This window comes from Aythya fuligula, chromosome 3 (assembly GCF_009819795.1).
Source record: "Aythya fuligula isolate bAytFul2 chromosome 3, bAytFul2.pri, whole genome shotgun sequence".
In the NCBI taxonomy this organism is placed as follows: domain Eukaryota; kingdom Metazoa; phylum Chordata; class Aves; order Anseriformes; family Anatidae; genus Aythya; species Aythya fuligula.
The window spans coordinates 31,252,693-31,270,408 of record NC_045561.1 but is presented as its reverse complement, the minus strand read 5'-3'; the positions used below and the strand labels follow the sequence as shown (position 1 = coordinate 31,270,408).

The following is a 17,716-nucleotide window of genomic DNA, read 5'->3' as shown; positions in this document are numbered from 1 at the left end:
AATGTCAAGTTACGATCATGAAGAAAGAAAATCACTAAAATGTATTTTTTTTATTGACATGCTTTATATGTATTCCAGTTTAATAGCAGCATAGGTTATGTATATTGGTTTTGCTTTTCTGGTTAAGGCTTCTTACAGTCGTGTAACACGGACAGCAAAATTCTGTTAGAAGCAGTCGTTTGCACAGTTATGGTACTTGAAGAGTTTTTGTAATAAATCTAGTGAATTACATGACATGTTTTTATTTAAATGTTTACAGGTTAAAATCTGCTCGAGATGTTGTATCAAGAACGGGACATTCTTTGGCTCTGGGTTGCCTCCATCGATATGTTGGTGGAATAGGTTCTGGGCAGCATCTGAAAACTAGCGTCAGTATTCTCTTGGCTTTGGCACAAGATGGAACTTCTCCTGAAGTCCAGGTAAAAAACACAATTACCACAGAATTGTTTTTAAATGTTCAGGATTAGAATTCAAAGTTAATTCTGACAGAACATTCCTCTTGACAATGTGGAGTTGAATGGTAGAAGGAAAAATGCTGCATCTTTCTTTAGTGCAGCAATGAAATCTATCAAAGCATTAGAATTACCAAAGAAGGGGAAAAGAGGAAATCCTTTTTGAGTAAAAGCCACGTCTTGTCTGTAATTATTGTTCTTCAAAAATCATGCTGTAATTCTACCATAGAACAGTTAACTTCCAGCCATTCTTTTTTCAACTTAACTCAAGGAAATGATTGTAAGTGACTGCTGTGCTTTAGCAGCAGGAAATTGAATGCCATCCTTGATTAGGGGTACCTTATACCCACAGATTGAGAAGGTGAAGCCTCCAGTAACTACGTGAAGACATAAATCCATGTTCATCTTGGTTTAAATTATGAATTTGATAGAACAAAAAATAGTGGTTTTTGTTTGTTTGTATTGCCCTCAGGGCAATAAGAAAATAACCTATGCTTTTGCAGCTTGTTGTTTGGGAAAACAAGACTAGCTTTGTTTGGAGATAGATGTTAAACAAACAAACAAAACAACAACAACAACAACAACAACAACAAAAAACACAACACTAAATGCAATTTAAAGTCACTTTTAAATTTCCTAAGTTTATTCACAGTAAGTCAAAGTTCAGTTTGCATATATAACCTAGCTTTATGTGTGAGCAAATAATTTTAAAGCATGTACTTGCTAATCATTCATCTTTAAACTGGAAGGAGTTACTGCTTTATGAAAAACTTGAATTATAAAGGGCAAGGATTTAGAAGCCAGGTGGAATTTGTATGCCTATCTTATTTTCTACTAAGAGTATGATAACAGGCAACTGTGAAAAGCTAAGCTTTTACATCTCATCTGCAATGTAGGTATGCAGGAGCTGTATGTGAACATGAGCAATGGAAATTCACAAAAATGAGAATGTACATACAGCTGTAATGTACTACATACGTGCTTAGGACTGTTAAAATAGCTTCATGTGATTGCTAGTGTTAATGGGTTTTGGGTTGCATCAGAGAGGACCAAAACTGAGCAATTTTAAGGGAAATTTTCTAGCTGATTCTTAAGAATCTAGCTTTGTAACTGTAATACTCTCTTAACATAATGTCTCTTCAGTGCAATTGCATCGCATTTAAATGAAGAAAGTTCTGAAATGTGATCACTTAATAGGATCTTTTGGAGAGATATCTCTTGCTTTCAGGTCTGTCAGAGACGCTGATGTCACATGAAACTTTAGTGACCAAAAATTCTTTTTCTTGCTTGGACATTTGCAGTAAATTATTTTGTAATTTACTTATAACTGAATAGGTTGATTTTTTTTTTTTTTTCCTATCCCATAGTACACTGGCTGTATGTTTAAAGTGCTGCTTTCTTCTGCACCACCTAAAAAGAAAATTCATTGGAAAATGCATGAGAATTTTTCAGCTAGTCATGGAAATCAGTTTCTACTTATAATATCACAGGCCCTACCAGCTAAGGACTTTGTCAGCTAATTGTCTGCTTTGGAATTTGGAATCTGCATCCAGTTCTACATCAGAAATGACTGCCTTTTTCCCATGTTAAAGGGTCACTTTTCTTCCCCAACCTCCCCTCCCTCCCTCCACTTTTTTAAAGTGGATGTGTTGTTTGTGTTTCTATTTTTCTTTCTCAAAGTGCTTGACCATTTCTTGCTCAAATACTTTGTCATCTTCGTTATCCACAAAAATGCTGGCAGCCAAACAGCACGCTAGAAATATCTCAACTCCCACTTGATTGCTTGAGTTTTTTTGGACATCTGAAACACTTCTGGAGTAAGAGAAGCTAACTAGACATGTAAACAGGGTTGTGCAGAGCTAGGTTCAATCTACATACATACTCGTTTTCTAAATGTATTACTCAAAATATTTTTCCTTTTTTTGTTTTCGTAGACCTGGTCTCTCCATTCACTTGCCTTGATAGTAGATTCTAGTGGACCAATGTACCGTGGATATGTGGAGCCAACGCTTTCTCTAGTTCTTACTCTGCTCTTAACTGTTCCACCATCACATACAGAAGTACATCAGTGCTTAGGCCGATGTCTTGGGGCTATAATAACTACTGTTGGGCCTGAGCTGCAAGGTTAGTGTTAATTTGAAGAGGAAGGGAAATTAACTTGTATAAAGCCAATGCATCGTGTCCTTAAATGGAAGATAATCAGTTTTTGTTTATTGTGGTTGTGGGTAGTAGGGGAAGGCTTTGACAAATCCAGGGTCCTGGAAGGAACCTCAAGTCTGTTTTATGTCTACTGGTGGTTCCTTTATTTTTTTCCCTTCACACCTCAGTTTGAGATTTATATAAAGAAGTTACAGTGATGTATGGTGTTCTGGTTAATGACAAACGTGCATGGTAAGTAAAAGATGAAAAACACCCTTGCTGTGTGTATGTTTTATGTAGGGCAAGATTTTTCCTTTGCTTCTTCAACATAGTGGTAGTTTTATTTTTGACTGATGGCAAGAGCTTAAGTTTGACATCATTGATAATGTGAACAATAACTCATTTCCACTTATTCTTGTTATTCTATCACAGTACTTTACCACAGAGAATAAGATCTTGCCGTGCCAGTACACTGTATCCCAAGTTATGTGGCTCAGATAACATGGATCGTTAACTTTCACCTAGTGGGATTTTTTAGGAATGTGTATAGGCTGGTTTTTACGTCAGTGTTATAGAGTCAGGCAGTAGTACAATTTTAATTCTAAATAATTGGGCTTACAATTCTACTTTGGAAATGTCTCTAGATGACTTAATTTAACTTGATATCTGCTTGCTGTATAATAAGATCTTGATTTGAAGTGTCATGAACTTTATTAATAAAGATACTTACGTGGAATATCTTCTGCAAGTTACATTTTGCTGTAATTCAGTGTTGTTTTTTTTTTTTTTAAATGTCATGCTGGTTAATTCTTAAGATATGGAATGGAATTATTTTTCAGATTAAGTTCTGTTCTTTCAAATGTGTGTCCTGTTAGAACAGCTTGACTCATCTGATGGAGCTAACAAAAATTACCTGCAGATACATATGCTAGCTTACACATTGTCTGATATTTTAGGAAATGGCTTTGTGTATGAAATGTTGTCCATATATATGGCCACATATAGAAGATGTTCAGAATTGAAATGCGAATAACTTTTCTAGTTTCATGTCCTGTGAAGATATTCTTAAAATATTTCCAGTTGAAGATCATTGATCCAAAATTTCATTTGGACAGAGTATTGTTTAACCTATTATTTCAACAGAGGAATTGAAACACACTCATGATTCTTTCAAGTAGTGTGGACGCTATTTTGCAGTAGGAATTCAGAAAATCTGCATGTTAATTTTGTGAACTTTTATGCATTAAAATATGTTTAAAGGTTTAAAATCTACAGCTGTCATAGCAAGATTTTTCTATGTTAAGGATATCATATTATTATCATTAGGTAATGGAGCTACAATTTCAACAATCCGTTCGTCCTGTTTGGTGGGATGTGCAATCACACAAGACCATTCAGACTCGCTTGTTCAGGCAGCGGCCATATCCTGCCTTCAGCAGCTACATATGTTTGCACCACGGCACGTCAACCTGTCCAGTCTGGTTCCAAGTCTTTGTGTGAGTACAAAATGCATCCCTTCTGTTCCTCAAAGTTTTGTGTACGTGCCTAGTAGAGAGGGCACAGGCGAAGCACTTTGCAAGATGCCAAGGATACCCATATATAACAAGCAAGCCACATTTGCAAAACATTGGAATGCAATAAAGGGACATCTGTCCCCAAGTTATTTTAGAAGCTTTTCAGAATGCTGCCCAAATTAAAGTCATAGGGCTGGATTCACTTTTACACTAGGTAGCACAAGGTAGCAAGCGTTTTTAGAAAATCACTTGTTACAAAGATGCTGAAATGCCCTGTTCCTTCCAACTGACTGCAGGCACAAATGGAAGAAGGTGAGCTTGGAAAAGGTGGGAGATTCTGGATTGTTTTTTTAACTGCTATTAGTATAGCAGGTGCTGACACTCAAATTCTTGTATTGCTATTGTGATTAACATTGCTCCCCCCATTAGTGTTCTGTCAGCAAATCCTGGCTTAAGCCAGGAAATGAGGCAGTGGCTAGAAACCAAAACATACAGAATACTACTATAAGAGGAAAGGTGGTGTATGTGTTTTCATTTGTTTCTTTATTGCTATTGTTTATTTACTTCTTAATTGTTTTAGGAGGGTTTAGCAGTCCAATACTAAGAAGTTTGAAAAATACTCCCTGAAGTTGGTTGGGTGTTTTGCAAAGTTGATTGTATTGTTCACTGTGGAGCTAGTGGTTCTGTGTCGTGTGAAAGAATAGAATCCTTCTTATGTCAGCACTGGAACTGTTTCATGGTCTCCCTTCCAGACTTCCCCTAGGGTATCCTCTCATTGTTACATGGTTCAGCCCCCACCTGTACTCTGGAACACTACTGTGCAGTGTGTTCCCAGAGTCTGTCAATTGTCCTTGCACAAAATTTTGCATGACAGATATGCGATATATCCATAAGTAGCTAGGCCCTTCTGTATAAATACCATGCACAATCTGACATTCTCTCTAGCCAGTTACTCATTAAGTACTAGTGGGTAATATTTCAGAAAGTGAAGTCAATGTAGGTATGACAAGTGGTGTTTTGAAAACATTTCCCGAGCTTTTCTGCTGTTCTTTACATGTTCCTTAATGAATGGTCCTTTTGTTAAACAAAAGCTATTTTGCTTCTGTTTTTCCAATCCCTTACTTTCAAGTCTTACGCAGTTTGATAAATTTTACTATGAATTGTCTTGTGCGTTTCATTTTACTGTAAACTTAGATATGTAGCCAAAGTCTGCATTGCCCTGCCCTATTAAAGTTTTCATAACTTTCCAACTTGCTTTTGTATGGAGTTAATGCCAGATACCAAAATTAAACTACAGAGCTGCACAATCTAGTTTCCTTTCTGCTTTCCTGCATTGGCATCATAAACACACAGTTGTTTGTTTTGCAACTGAAAACAGGGAAAGCTCTTTCCATTAATTAAATGCTGTAAATGTTCTGTGTTTTATTTCTGAAATCTTGTACAGAAATCTTGTAAGACTGAAATCTTGTACATGTATATTCACGCACAGAATAAAGATGTACTGTTAAAGAGCTTTATAAACTACACAGCCCTTTCATTTAGGGTTGTAATTTCCATCCACATAATAACCTAATACTGAGAAAGCAAATGTGTATTCAGTTTATTAAAACAATTTCCTCAGGGTAAATAAAGAATTAGTTTCTTAAAGAGCCCTCTTCATCTCTTCCACTGTGGAAAAACATACAGTTCTCTGTGTAACTACTCTCTGTGCTACTACCTCTCAAGAAAATAGGTACCATGCACAATTCTTCAATAAGAAAAAAATACTTGCTTGTACTTGAGATGATTTCAAAGAATTGGAAGCCTGGTATTTGTTAGCAACAAAACCTGAAGCTGTCTTCTTGACAGGCATGTATAAAAAATTACGCTATAAATCCTGGTACAAGCTTGAAATGGAAATTTTTATGGTAGCTGTGTGGTGCAGCTGGTGGTGCCTTTTTTTTTTATTAAAAAAAAAAAAAAAGTGATCCATAGCACAATGTGATGGGGAATAGTATTCTAGAGTATAACAGATTGGAAAGTATAATTAGTCTAAAATCATAGTGGCACAGTGTCAATACTTACGCTTTTAACAGATAACACCTGTCAATTCTGTATATGTCAGCTTTATTTTCAGATTTGTGCATTATAGAAAGTGCTTACTTGTGAACTTTAAAGACCTTGTAAAGAGTTTGGTACCCAGCAGCTCACACGGGGGCATATAATTGTAAAGTAGAATACTGTTAGTCCTTAGCAGCACTTATTTATGGGTATGGAGATGCAGCAGTTCACTCACCTGTAATGGTTCTGATTTAGGTTCACTTGTGCAGCTCCCACTTGCTCCTTCGCCGTGCTGCAGTTGCATGTTTACGACAGCTTGCTCAGAGGGAAGCAGCAGAAGTATGTGAATATGCCATGAGCTTAGCAAAAAATGCTGGAGACAAAGAAAATAGCGGCATCAGTAAGTACTTCGTTCATGAGGGCCTTTTGTGACAGCTGAGTACGTGTATTCATGCATGCATGTGGTTTGCCTTCAGGACAAAAAAAAATCACCACACTCTAAAACCATCTCTGCCAGCTCTAATAACTTCTCTCCCCACCCCTGCCTACTGTAATTCAAGTTGATTTAATTTCACCTGTAATTAAACTTTTTGTGAAGTTCAGACTTAAACTTTTCTGCCCTATTAAGAATGGCAATCAGGTAGGGAATACATTGTATATACAATGGAAACATTTTCTCCAGTGCTTTAGGTCTTGCTCTTTTGAAAGTTGACTTCATTTGATGTTTTTTGATTGAGATACCTCATGTTATTTTCTCTTAGCAGCACATCTACTAACTTGTGGACTTTGCTGGTTGGTTCAATTCTTGCATACATCACTTCATTCTGAAAATAGGATGTTCAACAGTGTTGATCAGCAATGTCTTCTTCCTATGAATATAGAACTGTGGGGTTACGTAGTATTAAATCCCACCGGTTAAGTTTGTCTCTAGAAAGACTTTTCAGAGTCAATAACATTAGGAGTTCTTAAAAAAACTGATGGGCGTGTACCTTGAAGAGATGCACATTTGTGTTTTTTGTTTCTTTTTGAAAGTAATCCTATAAGCTGTTACATGCCTTACAAAAAAAAAAAAAAAAAAAAAAACTATAGTAAAGTCTTTTTAAAGCTAATTCAGAAGAAATTAAGTAACACCATAATGTATTATTGCCTGAACTATATGTGCATGAGTGCATAATGCCCGATTCTCAGTAGTTATTCCAAATTTTAAAACTCAGTTACTGATTTCAGGAAAGATTTCTCATTCTCATTTTGCAGATATTAATCCTTTTGCACCAGGAGCTGGTTCTCGACGAGATGGTCATTCCCGGCATCAGGGGGTTAATATAACAGAGACAGGCCTCGAAGGTGTCCTTTTTGGTATGTTGGATCGGGAGACTGATCGCAAGTTGTGCTCGGACATCCACGATACTCTGGGACATATGCTTTCATCGCTGGCAGTAGAAAACCTTTCTCACTGGCTAATGCTCTGTAAGGATGTCCTTGCAGCTTCCAGTGGTAAGTGTTCTGTACTATTCACATAAAAACTGATATTGCTTTAGTATTAGCATCTTCTGGAAGTATTTGTTTGGAACTTGTCCTTTCTAATTGTAAAGACGTGTTATAGCTTATGTTGTATATAGAATTTTGAGTATTATGCATTAAAAGCACTTAAAAAGAGGAAATCATTAATGTTATATTTTTAAAAAGTATGTTTTCTTTTAAGATTAGAAAATTAGCCACCTTCAAGTAGGATTTCCAGTGGAGAAGCAGAGTGATTATTGCCCTGACATTTCAGTGTCTTAGAAAAAGCAGAAACATGCTTTTTAGCCTTTGTGCGTCAGGGCCATACAGAAGGAACAGTGCTGTACGTGTTCTGAGCTTTTCTGTATGAGGCTTTGAGGTACTGATGTGAAGATGGGTTACCATGGTGATGAAACTTCTTTGCTTGTTGCTCAGCTTTGCAGAGTTGTTTGCAAAGACCTTGTCCTCTGAGACCTTATTCCTGTTTTTTGGTTTGTAGGATGGTTGTGACGCAGATTCTGCTCATTTTCCTTGCATTTATGCTTGTTTATTGGCATATTGTGAGTTCATCCAAAAGCTCTTTCTAAATGTTGCCAGCTTTACGATTACTGATGAGTAATGCTACCAATGATTTCTTTATGCAATGTAGTTACCGTGCATCTACCCAGAAAGACCTCACTTCATGTGTTTAAGCTTGGGCTGTTCTTTACTTATTTTATGTGGGATAAGTTTTTAAAGTTTTGTATGTGGTTGTCTGATCTCCTCACTATTTTTTATTTTTTTTTTAGTCCATGAAATGATCTTTGTGAGATATTTAAATGCATTTCTCTCAGTTGTGCTTAAATAAGCAAGGAACATCATTTTGTACTCTTTCATACCACTAACTGGCACGTGAACAAAGTCTAGTTTGCTTTTTAAGCAGAGATTTACAAATCAGCCACATATGTTTTCCTGGATGCTTTCTGAAAACACTCCTGTTGTGATTTGGCTGTATCCATGTTTGATTTGCCATAGCGCCTCTCTATTGAATTACTTGGCTCTTCAGCTGCCTAAATTCAGACTTTCTAAGAAACGTGCTTTAGTTGGAGAAGGCTACTTTTGCAATAACTTCTCATTCTCTAATTACTGCAGAAAAAAAATTGTCAGTATTTTGGCATTTTGCTGATTTAGACCTTGTTATTGAGATTTTATGTTCTCACATCTGAATAGCCAAAGTGTATAAGCATGTTTGATGAGTTTTTGTCCCTTTTTTATTTTTAATGTGATCCCTGAAGCAATTTTATTGTCTGAAATGAAGTCTCACAGCCATGCTTACAGAAAATTTCCTGAATGTTAAGCACTCTTGATTGCTATCAATTGCCCACTTGGCTGTATATCTTGCCTGTGGTGTGAACTTTGTAGATTTGTTTCAGTTTAATATTCACTCTAGGTTTTACTTGAAAGAGGAGTGGAATAGTTAAAAGTTGAGGTTTTTCTTTGAATTGGAGCACGGTGGTCCACTTACCCTGTTCCCTGACAGCTTAATAGGTTAATTTTCAAAGCTGAGAAGTTCAGATATAGGATTCAGCTATAACTGGTATCTATGGGAATTAGAGGTGAAAAACTTTACTGATATTCCTATGCCTTTCTGCATTTTTTGAATGTTGCAGTATCAACTGGAGAATTATTGTGTTTTGAATCTGAGCCTAAGGAAAGGCTTGGACATGTCCTTAGTCAGTCATCTTCTGTAGTTTGACACAGCAGGATTTTTATTTTAATTGTTCTCTGTTGTAGACATGAGCACTGCAGCTCCCTTGGGAGGAGGAAAGGATGAGGAATCAGAGAAGAAGGATGAGATGGATGATGATACCATGTTTACGACTCTGGGTGAAGAGGATAAAACCAAGCCATCTGTAGCACCTCGCTGGGCAACACGTGTATTTGCAGCTGACTGTCTCTGCCGAGTGATCATGCTGTGTGAGAATGCCAACAAGGCGCACTTTGACCTGGCGCTGGCTCGTTCAGCCAGACTTAAAAACCCAAAAAGTAATTATTGAATGTGTTTGGTTTGTTTCTCTTTTTATTTTTGACACCTCTTTACAGCTAAAGATTACACGACCAAGATAAAAACATAAGCAGCTAAAAAGTGAACTTCCTTTTATTCAAACAGTTAAAAACTAAGGAAAAGACAAAAACTGTAACCATTATAGTTACCGTACCATGAACAGAGTGATGTTTGGAGGATGTAACTTCTGACATCTGATTGATGTGCTTGGAGGAGGAGGAGACAAAAAAAAAAAAAGGGGGGGGGGGAAATGTGAACAGTTTTCACCAGTTTCAAATAGAAGCCGTAAACTTCTAGCTAACTATATACGGGGGATAGTATCTCTGGGTTTAACCTAATGACAGCAATGAACTAAAATTCAGAGGTTATATTAGCATCTCCACAGCAAAGGGATGCTAGGAAAGAATTAAAAAAGAAGAGAGGAGGTCAGGTAACATTGCTGTAGTACTGGCTGCAGGGTGAGAGATGTGGGAAGAACATGGACCCAGCTGCTTTGTAAAGCTCATTCTTTTGGTATCCATGAAAGTGATGAATATTAAAGCTCAGGATTTGAAGATACTTTTATGACTTGGAGGATCGTAATTGAGAGGTCAGAGATGACATAGTTGTTTTGTGAAAAATGTATTTCAAACTGGTAGTGGGAGGTTTCTGTCTTTCAGTCATCCGTGTGTAGTGGTTCTGGTGCATAGTGATTGCTTTCACCCATGTGGCACAGTGTTTGTGTGCATGTAGACAGAGTATCATATATATAAGCATCCTTGAATAAGTAGGGCTTGTGGATTTTAGCACCTATGTTGCTAAGGGCATCTGTTCCAAATGGATATTTATTAGGTAGTTGCTTTTGTTGCTTTGATGCATTCTGGTTCCAGCACTATGCATTGGTTTTGAGAGAATCTTGTTTCTGATTTTTTTTTTAGAGACTGGGGTCGCTGTTTGAAGAGTGAAAGGGAAGAGCTTTGGGAAAGTCTATTTTTGAAACAATATTGCATTGTAGAGGCAAATCGTAATATAGCTGCTTTTGTTTTTTTTAAAGGATCCTGAAAAGGATTGCATAAAATAATCATAAGAATTAACATCTCCAAAATTATTAACAGTGAACTTGATGTGTTTGGTATCCTTATAAAAAGAAAAATTTAAATATCTCTATCCTCAAATTCAACTTCCAAAATATTTAAAATTTACTAATATATCTGTGATGGTCTGAACAAATAATGACAGTCTTTACCACTTGGTACTTTTTTTTAAAACAATTTTCAGTCTTTACTGACATGCCTTGGAAAACTTCAGCTAAAAATATGTATTTTTTTCTACATTGAGATGTGAAAGCATTTAGAGCTTTCGTCTTCCTGATTTTTTTTTTATCACCCTGGATAGTATGGTTTTAAAAAATATATTTTCAAATTGGTTTTATACCATCTGGTAATCTCAAATTTAGAGTAAGGAAAGAAATAAAATGAATAAAAAAAGAGAAGAATCATTTGAGAACTTTACTGAGTTATGTATTCTTTTCTGTGTATTGTCTGATGCTGACTTGGGGCCTTGGGTGTTGCTTTTGGGAGCAGAAATAGAAGGGCTTAGTTTTTAGGTGTTTAAACATGACTAGGTTTTCTTTTATCAGCAGGGGTCACTATAAGCATAGGACTCAGGAATTGCCTGAAAGATTTTCTGTAAATATTGGGCGGGGGGGGATATTGCAGAAGTTAGCTTTACTAAATGATGTTCTAATCTCTTTTATGGTTCTCAGATACATTTGAAATATTCAATACGTTGTTTTTTTTATATCTCATATTCTACTTTTTTTCAAATTTGTGCTTAATTTTTAAGGTCGTCTTAAGAATGAATTTGTACGTCAGTGAGAAAAATGTTTCAAGTATCTGTCACCTCAGCTATGTTTTAAGTTAATAAAATGGTCTTTTTGTTCTGTTCTGTTTTAAGATGACTTCTTAGTACTCCATCTCTCTGACCTTATTCGAATGGCGTTCATGGCTGCAACTGATCACAGCAACCAGTTACGAATGGCGGGTCTTCAAGCCCTTGAAGACATTATCAAGAAATTTGCATCAGTTCCTGAGCCAGAGTTTCCAGGCCATGTGATACTGGAGCAATACCAGGCTAATGTGAGACCTCCTTTATAACTTCATGAAACTGTATATTTATGCCAATATGCGAGTATTAGCTCTGAGAACATTTTGTAACTTCAAAAGACCAGTGAAGAGATTTTTTGTTTGAAAATGTACTGAAGAGACTGCTTTATTTACCTCTTAAAATTTGTATATCTCTTCCTATTTATTCCAATTTATTAGCTGACAAAATTAAAAAATCAGTAGCTATTGATTTCTGAAAGCGAAATATTACAAATCAGACTTATTTTTTTTTTGCCAAGAGTGACATTTCATTTGTAGAATTAAGAATCTGAAAGTAACACTGATTCAATTCCAGGTTGAACTTAGTAAATCTGTTTTTTTTGGGAAGTAATAAGTACACTTCTGTTTAAACAAAAATGACAAAAGTATAGGAATAGGAGATAGACAGTTGAAGGTTTATTAGAAATATATAAGCCACATAAAATTAATCTTTCACCTGAGGCTTGATTGCAATAATGAGTACAGCTTAAGGCTGGTGTAGTAGGAGGGGAGGGTTTTTTCTTTGTTTACCTTCTTACTGGTTTGCGTTTCTAGTCAGTTTTGCTAGTTCTTGTTTAATTCAATAGATCTCAGCCTTGCTGACGATCGCATATGTGGTTTGTTCCACTGACTTCAGTGTTTACATTTATCATAGGATAAATGCTTTCAAGATCAAGTTTTCACTTGGTCAGGTTCCCTACTTGGGAGCAACAGGGGGATCTTTCCCACACTAATAAGTATGAGAGAAATTTATAAAACGTTGAAGAATCAATTTACAATGAAAGAAGATATTTTAACACATTTGAATTTTATTTATTTTCCTCTTGGTCACTTTACTATTCTTACAAGCAGGTGAGGATATTAATGGGGCTCTATTGTGTACAAAGAATATCGTATTATGGAACTTGTCTTTTTTTTCTCTTTAAATAACTGCTTTCACTGCACTGTAGTGTTTTTTTTTGCTAGCAATATTCACAATGTGATTGACTTTCTGTTGCTTTGGAAACAACAGTGCTTGAAGTTGACTGTTCCTTCAGCCTTACAGGAACATTTATGTTTACTTTTTATTTTACAGAGCCAGAATTAGGTATATTTAGTCTACAAGTCTTGTCTTCCTTGGAACATACAGTTAGCTTTTTCTGATACATGTTGATCAGTCTGTAAAATCTTTGAATACATGTGGTTTCCAGACTGCCTTCTAACTTAAGAGTCTGGTACAGTGCACTGGTCCATAGAAGAATCTGCACAGAAGTGACAAAATACTTCTTTCAGTTCTTACACAGAAACATCGATGATGAGAAGGGACACTTAATATAAGGAGGGCAATATGGGCTCTCCAATTCTGTTACATATTGCAAATATATTAAAAGAGAAGATGAAGAGTAGTTGTGATAAGGGCCATTTCTCCCTGCCTATTGGAGTGACTTGACTAGCTCTGGAATAGCTCTGGAATCACTCGTAGGATTGCACATATTTCATCTAATCTTGTCAGGTTTTGCTGTCCTGTATGTTCTGTGCCCACTAACTTTCTCTTCTCTGCCACCGGTCCCTGCCTTTTTCCCAACTCAAGTTATCTCATCTGTCTTCCTCTGATTCTGCTGCTATGTTTTCAGGATCTTCACAAATAGTTTTTAACAAAAGGCATTCTTTTTTTTTCTTGTCTTTTTCTCCTTCCTTCTTTGTTGCTGTAACCATTGCTTCTGTCTCTTTGACTTGGTCCATTTTGTTTCAGAAAAACACTGTCTTAGACGAAAAACAAGGCAGTTGTTCTATTTGTCATCTTGAAAACGTAATACAAGCCAGTAATAAATGCTTGATTTCATTTTATTATTCTGTTGGACCTTAAAAAGTTTGTGTTCTGGAGTCTTAACATAAATTGCACTTACAGTGATTTCATATGTAAAAGGATACTCATTAACAGAAAAAAGATAATGCTACATATTTGACAAAGATAGTAGGGGCTTAAAAAGACAATGCTTAAGCAAGGGAAAATGTTTCTTCATTGTAATTTAAAGAATACTATTGCAAATGTTTGCTAGATAACAAGGATAAGCTTGGGGTCTTTGGCAATCTTGCCTTGCTTGTTTAGTGTATGTGCCTGAATTTTAAACAAGGTTAGATGAAGAATGTTATGTTGTTACTGTTTTTAACTGGATTTTTTTTCCTCTTGTGAACAGGTTGGAGCTGCTCTGAGGCCAGCATTTTCCCAAGATACACCGTCTGATATAACTGCGAAGGCCTGCCAGGTACCGGAAAAGATTGTATAAGCTAAACTGAATACATTTAATACATTTAAACAGAAGATGGGTATGAGTTTTCTGCTCTTTGGAAGAGGGATGCAGAAGAGAAATAGTAGTAAATAGCTGGAAAAATTCATAAACCTAAGCAGTGAAGTTGTTGCAGGAATGCAGAAGTCTTTTTGGGAGCTACATCAGAAAATATTTAGTCTTTCTGAAACTAGTTGTGTCTCCGTGTCAGCTCTGCATTTGTTACTAATTACTAAATAAATAAATACATAAATAAAAACAAATAAAAGAAACACAAAACACTAGAAAAAAAGAAAAAGCCCCTTGCTTAATGAGACCAATGATAATGTATTCATTCAGATGCCTTTCTGTCTGATCAAACATATTGACTGATGATGATTTACCTTTAAACACTAAACTTTTATTCAGATTGACTGTTTTAGATTTCAGAAGCTCTGAGCATTCTTATTATAGTAACAACCTCTCAGCAAAAATTCAAAGAGAGATTTTGTCTGTGTTTGTATTTTTCTTGCCTATGATCTTGTGCTACTGTGATTTAAAATGGTTGTCAGCAGTAGAGCTGTAATTGTGTGTGTTGTGTGGTTTGCAGCAGCTAAACTACTGTAGTTTAAAGCAGCAGTTTAATTAGCTGTGCAAACAATGGCTTTCATGCAATAATTCTATGTATGTGAGATTTATGCTTGGTCCTGCAGCACTGTTACTTTAGTTGTTGTTTTATACTCCTACCAGTTTTGCTGGCAATTAAGCATGGATCAAATGTGGCATATCTTGATACTTATACAAAGGAATGAAAATGTTCATCTTACCTTGTGGAAAGGTTTTGTTCATTTAAAGCTAGATGCAAGAACATGTAAGAGTCCGTAACTTGTCAAAATCTTCCTTAATTCAGTCAGTTTCTAATTGATGTGTGTACTTAAAGGATCGAATGGGTTGGTGATTAAATTTGGATATTTAACACTCTCTCTGGAATGATATAGCTAGAGATGAGCTGTACTGAGTGAGCTTGTTCATATTATAGTTCTATGTTATTACTGAAGTAGCTGTTGACTTGCCCAGCAGCAGGAGTGAAGCTGCTTCTAGTCCTGCTGTGAATGAATTACAGATTTGTGACAGACTTTCAGCAGCTCTGTTCTGCATATATTCAGGACTGCTTTGTGTTTAAGTATGTCCATAGTTCCAGGTGTTTCCACAAAGGCTTTCAAGCAACTGGTTCTTTCAAAGCAAATCAAATAAATTGGAGATAGGACAAGACTGCCATTAAAAAAGAGCTTGTGAACTCTTTTTTGCTGTTTTTGTTTTTTGTTTTTTCTTCTTTCTTTTCCACGTTTTTGTAGAATCACCACCAGAATCAAAGCAGCTCTTGTATAAAGAAAGAATTTGTCCTTTTTTTTGTTATAAAAGCAGCTGCACCTGCAACAGAATTATTATATCTGGGCATGGATGTGTTTCAGAGGATGAATGCCAATGTATAGCACTAGACAGGAACGGATGATCTGTATGATAATTAAGATCTAATTACCTGTTTTGAGTCTGTTCAATTAAAAAAATAATAATAAGAAAAGAGAAATAAAAACAAAAGTGGGGAGACACTCACATGTCTGGTATTGACTTTTCTAGAACGTGGCACTGTTCTTCCAATACCAAAGCCCGGTTTAAAGATTTTATTATTACTCGCTCCTAGGAATTTTCTTGAAGTTGTTAATGACCTTGAAAGCTGAAAGCTAGGATGGAGCCTTAATATGTAACTTTAGTTATAAGTTTTTAAAGACTGAATTTTTTCATTTTTAATGGATTTTTCTTTATGAATTGCTGTACAATGTTTTTTTCTTTTCTTTTTTTTTTTTACAATAAATCTGAAGACCCATTGCTTGAATGATTTGACCAGACAGTTGGAAAAGGATAAAAACCTATTTACAGAGGATTACAAACTATGTTAAGCATTTTCCATGAATACCGAGTTTCATTTTAATACAATACAGCCTTTCAGCCTTTTTAACAATTCAACTGAGCAATTCTGTTACCACAGGTGGTGAGAGGGAAAGAAGGAAAATCTCACATTTTTTGATGTTAAACAGGAAGAGATTTGCTGATTTATTTAGTTGTTATTATCATTATTATTATTAGTTATAGTTTTTTTTTTTCATTTATAAGGTTGTTGATTTACCTTGCTAACATAGGACAATTCTCAACTTTGTTATTTAGGTATGTAGCGCATGGATAGGAAGCGGGGTTGTTAGTGACCTGAATGATCTCCGCCGAGTTCACAATCTTCTTGTCTCTTCCCTGGATAAAGTGCAAGCAGGAAAGGGATCTTCTAGCCAGCTTTACCGGGAGAGTGCCACAACTATGGAAAAACTTGCAGTTCTGAAAGCGTGGGCTGAGGTAAGCATTTGCTATTAAATCTTTAAAAGTTTGAAAAGACTTCACCTCAGTAGTAGCATCGCATCCTACTGTCTGGTCAGCCAGTAAGCCTTGTATCTGCCGCCTTACCTTGTACCTGTATCTTCCTTACCTGCCACAGTTCCAGTCTTGATATTTTTTCATCTCTATATCTTTCTCCATTCCTTTTTCTGCAATTTCGTCTCTTCATATTTGTAACGGTGCTTGATAGGTCTTTTGCTGTTTTAACTGAATTTCTTTGTATCAAAGTATGCTCTCATACCCTATCAGATTTTCATTTTGGTTCCATCATATTGCTCTTATTTTAAAAGTAAATTAATAAATAATGAGAATATATTTTGGTAAAATATTGCATCTAATTAACTAGGAATTTATTTCAGTTCATTATAAATTAGAGGCTTAACGTAGGTGTTGCTGGGGAATGGTTGGAATACTTGAAATGTTAATCTACAAATGACAGTCAGCAATACTTATATTGCCTTTCTTCCTGAAATGTTACTTGAATGCTATAGAGCCTTATAGCTAATTATATAAAAAGTATTTTGGTTTCCTCTAATGTAGTACTTTAATGACTTCTTTCTTTATTTTTTTTTTGAAATTACAAAGTAAAGTATCAACAGTTCAGCCATGAAATCATGTTAATCACCCCATACTGTTATTTTCAGCTTCGATTTGGAGCATCTGTTTTATAAGGACAGTTATTTCTTTTTTTTTTTTTCTAATTAAAAAATGCATATTTTTACTGTATTTTTCTGATGCTTCTTCCCGTATTTGTTTGAAAATCCTTTTGTCTTCTCATAGCATCTCTCAAAGACAATCATATAAACGCTCTTGTATTCATGTACTACAGTAAAAATATATATTTTTCTGGTACCTAATCTGCTTCCAGAAAATGACAATTTATTCTAATTTATCTAGTAGTTTTTAATGTAGGGCAAAGAGAATACCCTGTTTTAATGAAATCAATTATTTAAATCATTATGTTTGTGTTATGCTGACATGTTCTCCTTTTTTAGGAGAAAATTGTGTTGTTGTCAGAAAATATTACTTATGTCCCTAAATGTTACGTATTAGTAGAAATAAAGGCAAAAATCTCTCTTTATATTTTTTAAATATAATTATATTGCAAATCTTTTTCCAAGTCGTTTTCCAGGTAACTTTCATGGACTTCATAACAGGAGCAACAAATATAATAGTATTTGTGGCCCACAGGGGCTGAACTGTGACTCATCTGTGT

The 17,716-nt window shown here is 35.5% G+C and overlaps 1 protein-coding gene across 1 annotated transcript in view; it reads left to right on the top strand.

Moving 5' to 3' along the window:
* The window catches only part of HEATR5B (HEAT repeat containing 5B), a 54,548-nt gene that overhangs the window by 21,182 nt on the left and 15,650 nt on the right, over nt 1-17,716 (top strand). The window contains exons 19-27 of the mRNA XM_032185334.1: nt 260-419; nt 2,387-2,576; nt 3,918-4,087; nt 6,401-6,545; nt 7,400-7,639; nt 9,419-9,670; nt 11,625-11,806; nt 13,990-14,058; nt 16,282-16,461. Of these exons, the coding sequence (XP_032041225.1) occupies nt 260-419; nt 2,387-2,576; nt 3,918-4,087; nt 6,401-6,545; nt 7,400-7,639; nt 9,419-9,670; nt 11,625-11,806; nt 13,990-14,058; nt 16,282-16,461 (1,588 nt within the window). The remainder of the gene's footprint in view (nt 1-259; nt 420-2,386; nt 2,577-3,917; nt 4,088-6,400; nt 6,546-7,399; nt 7,640-9,418; nt 9,671-11,624; nt 11,807-13,989; nt 14,059-16,281; nt 16,462-17,716) is intronic.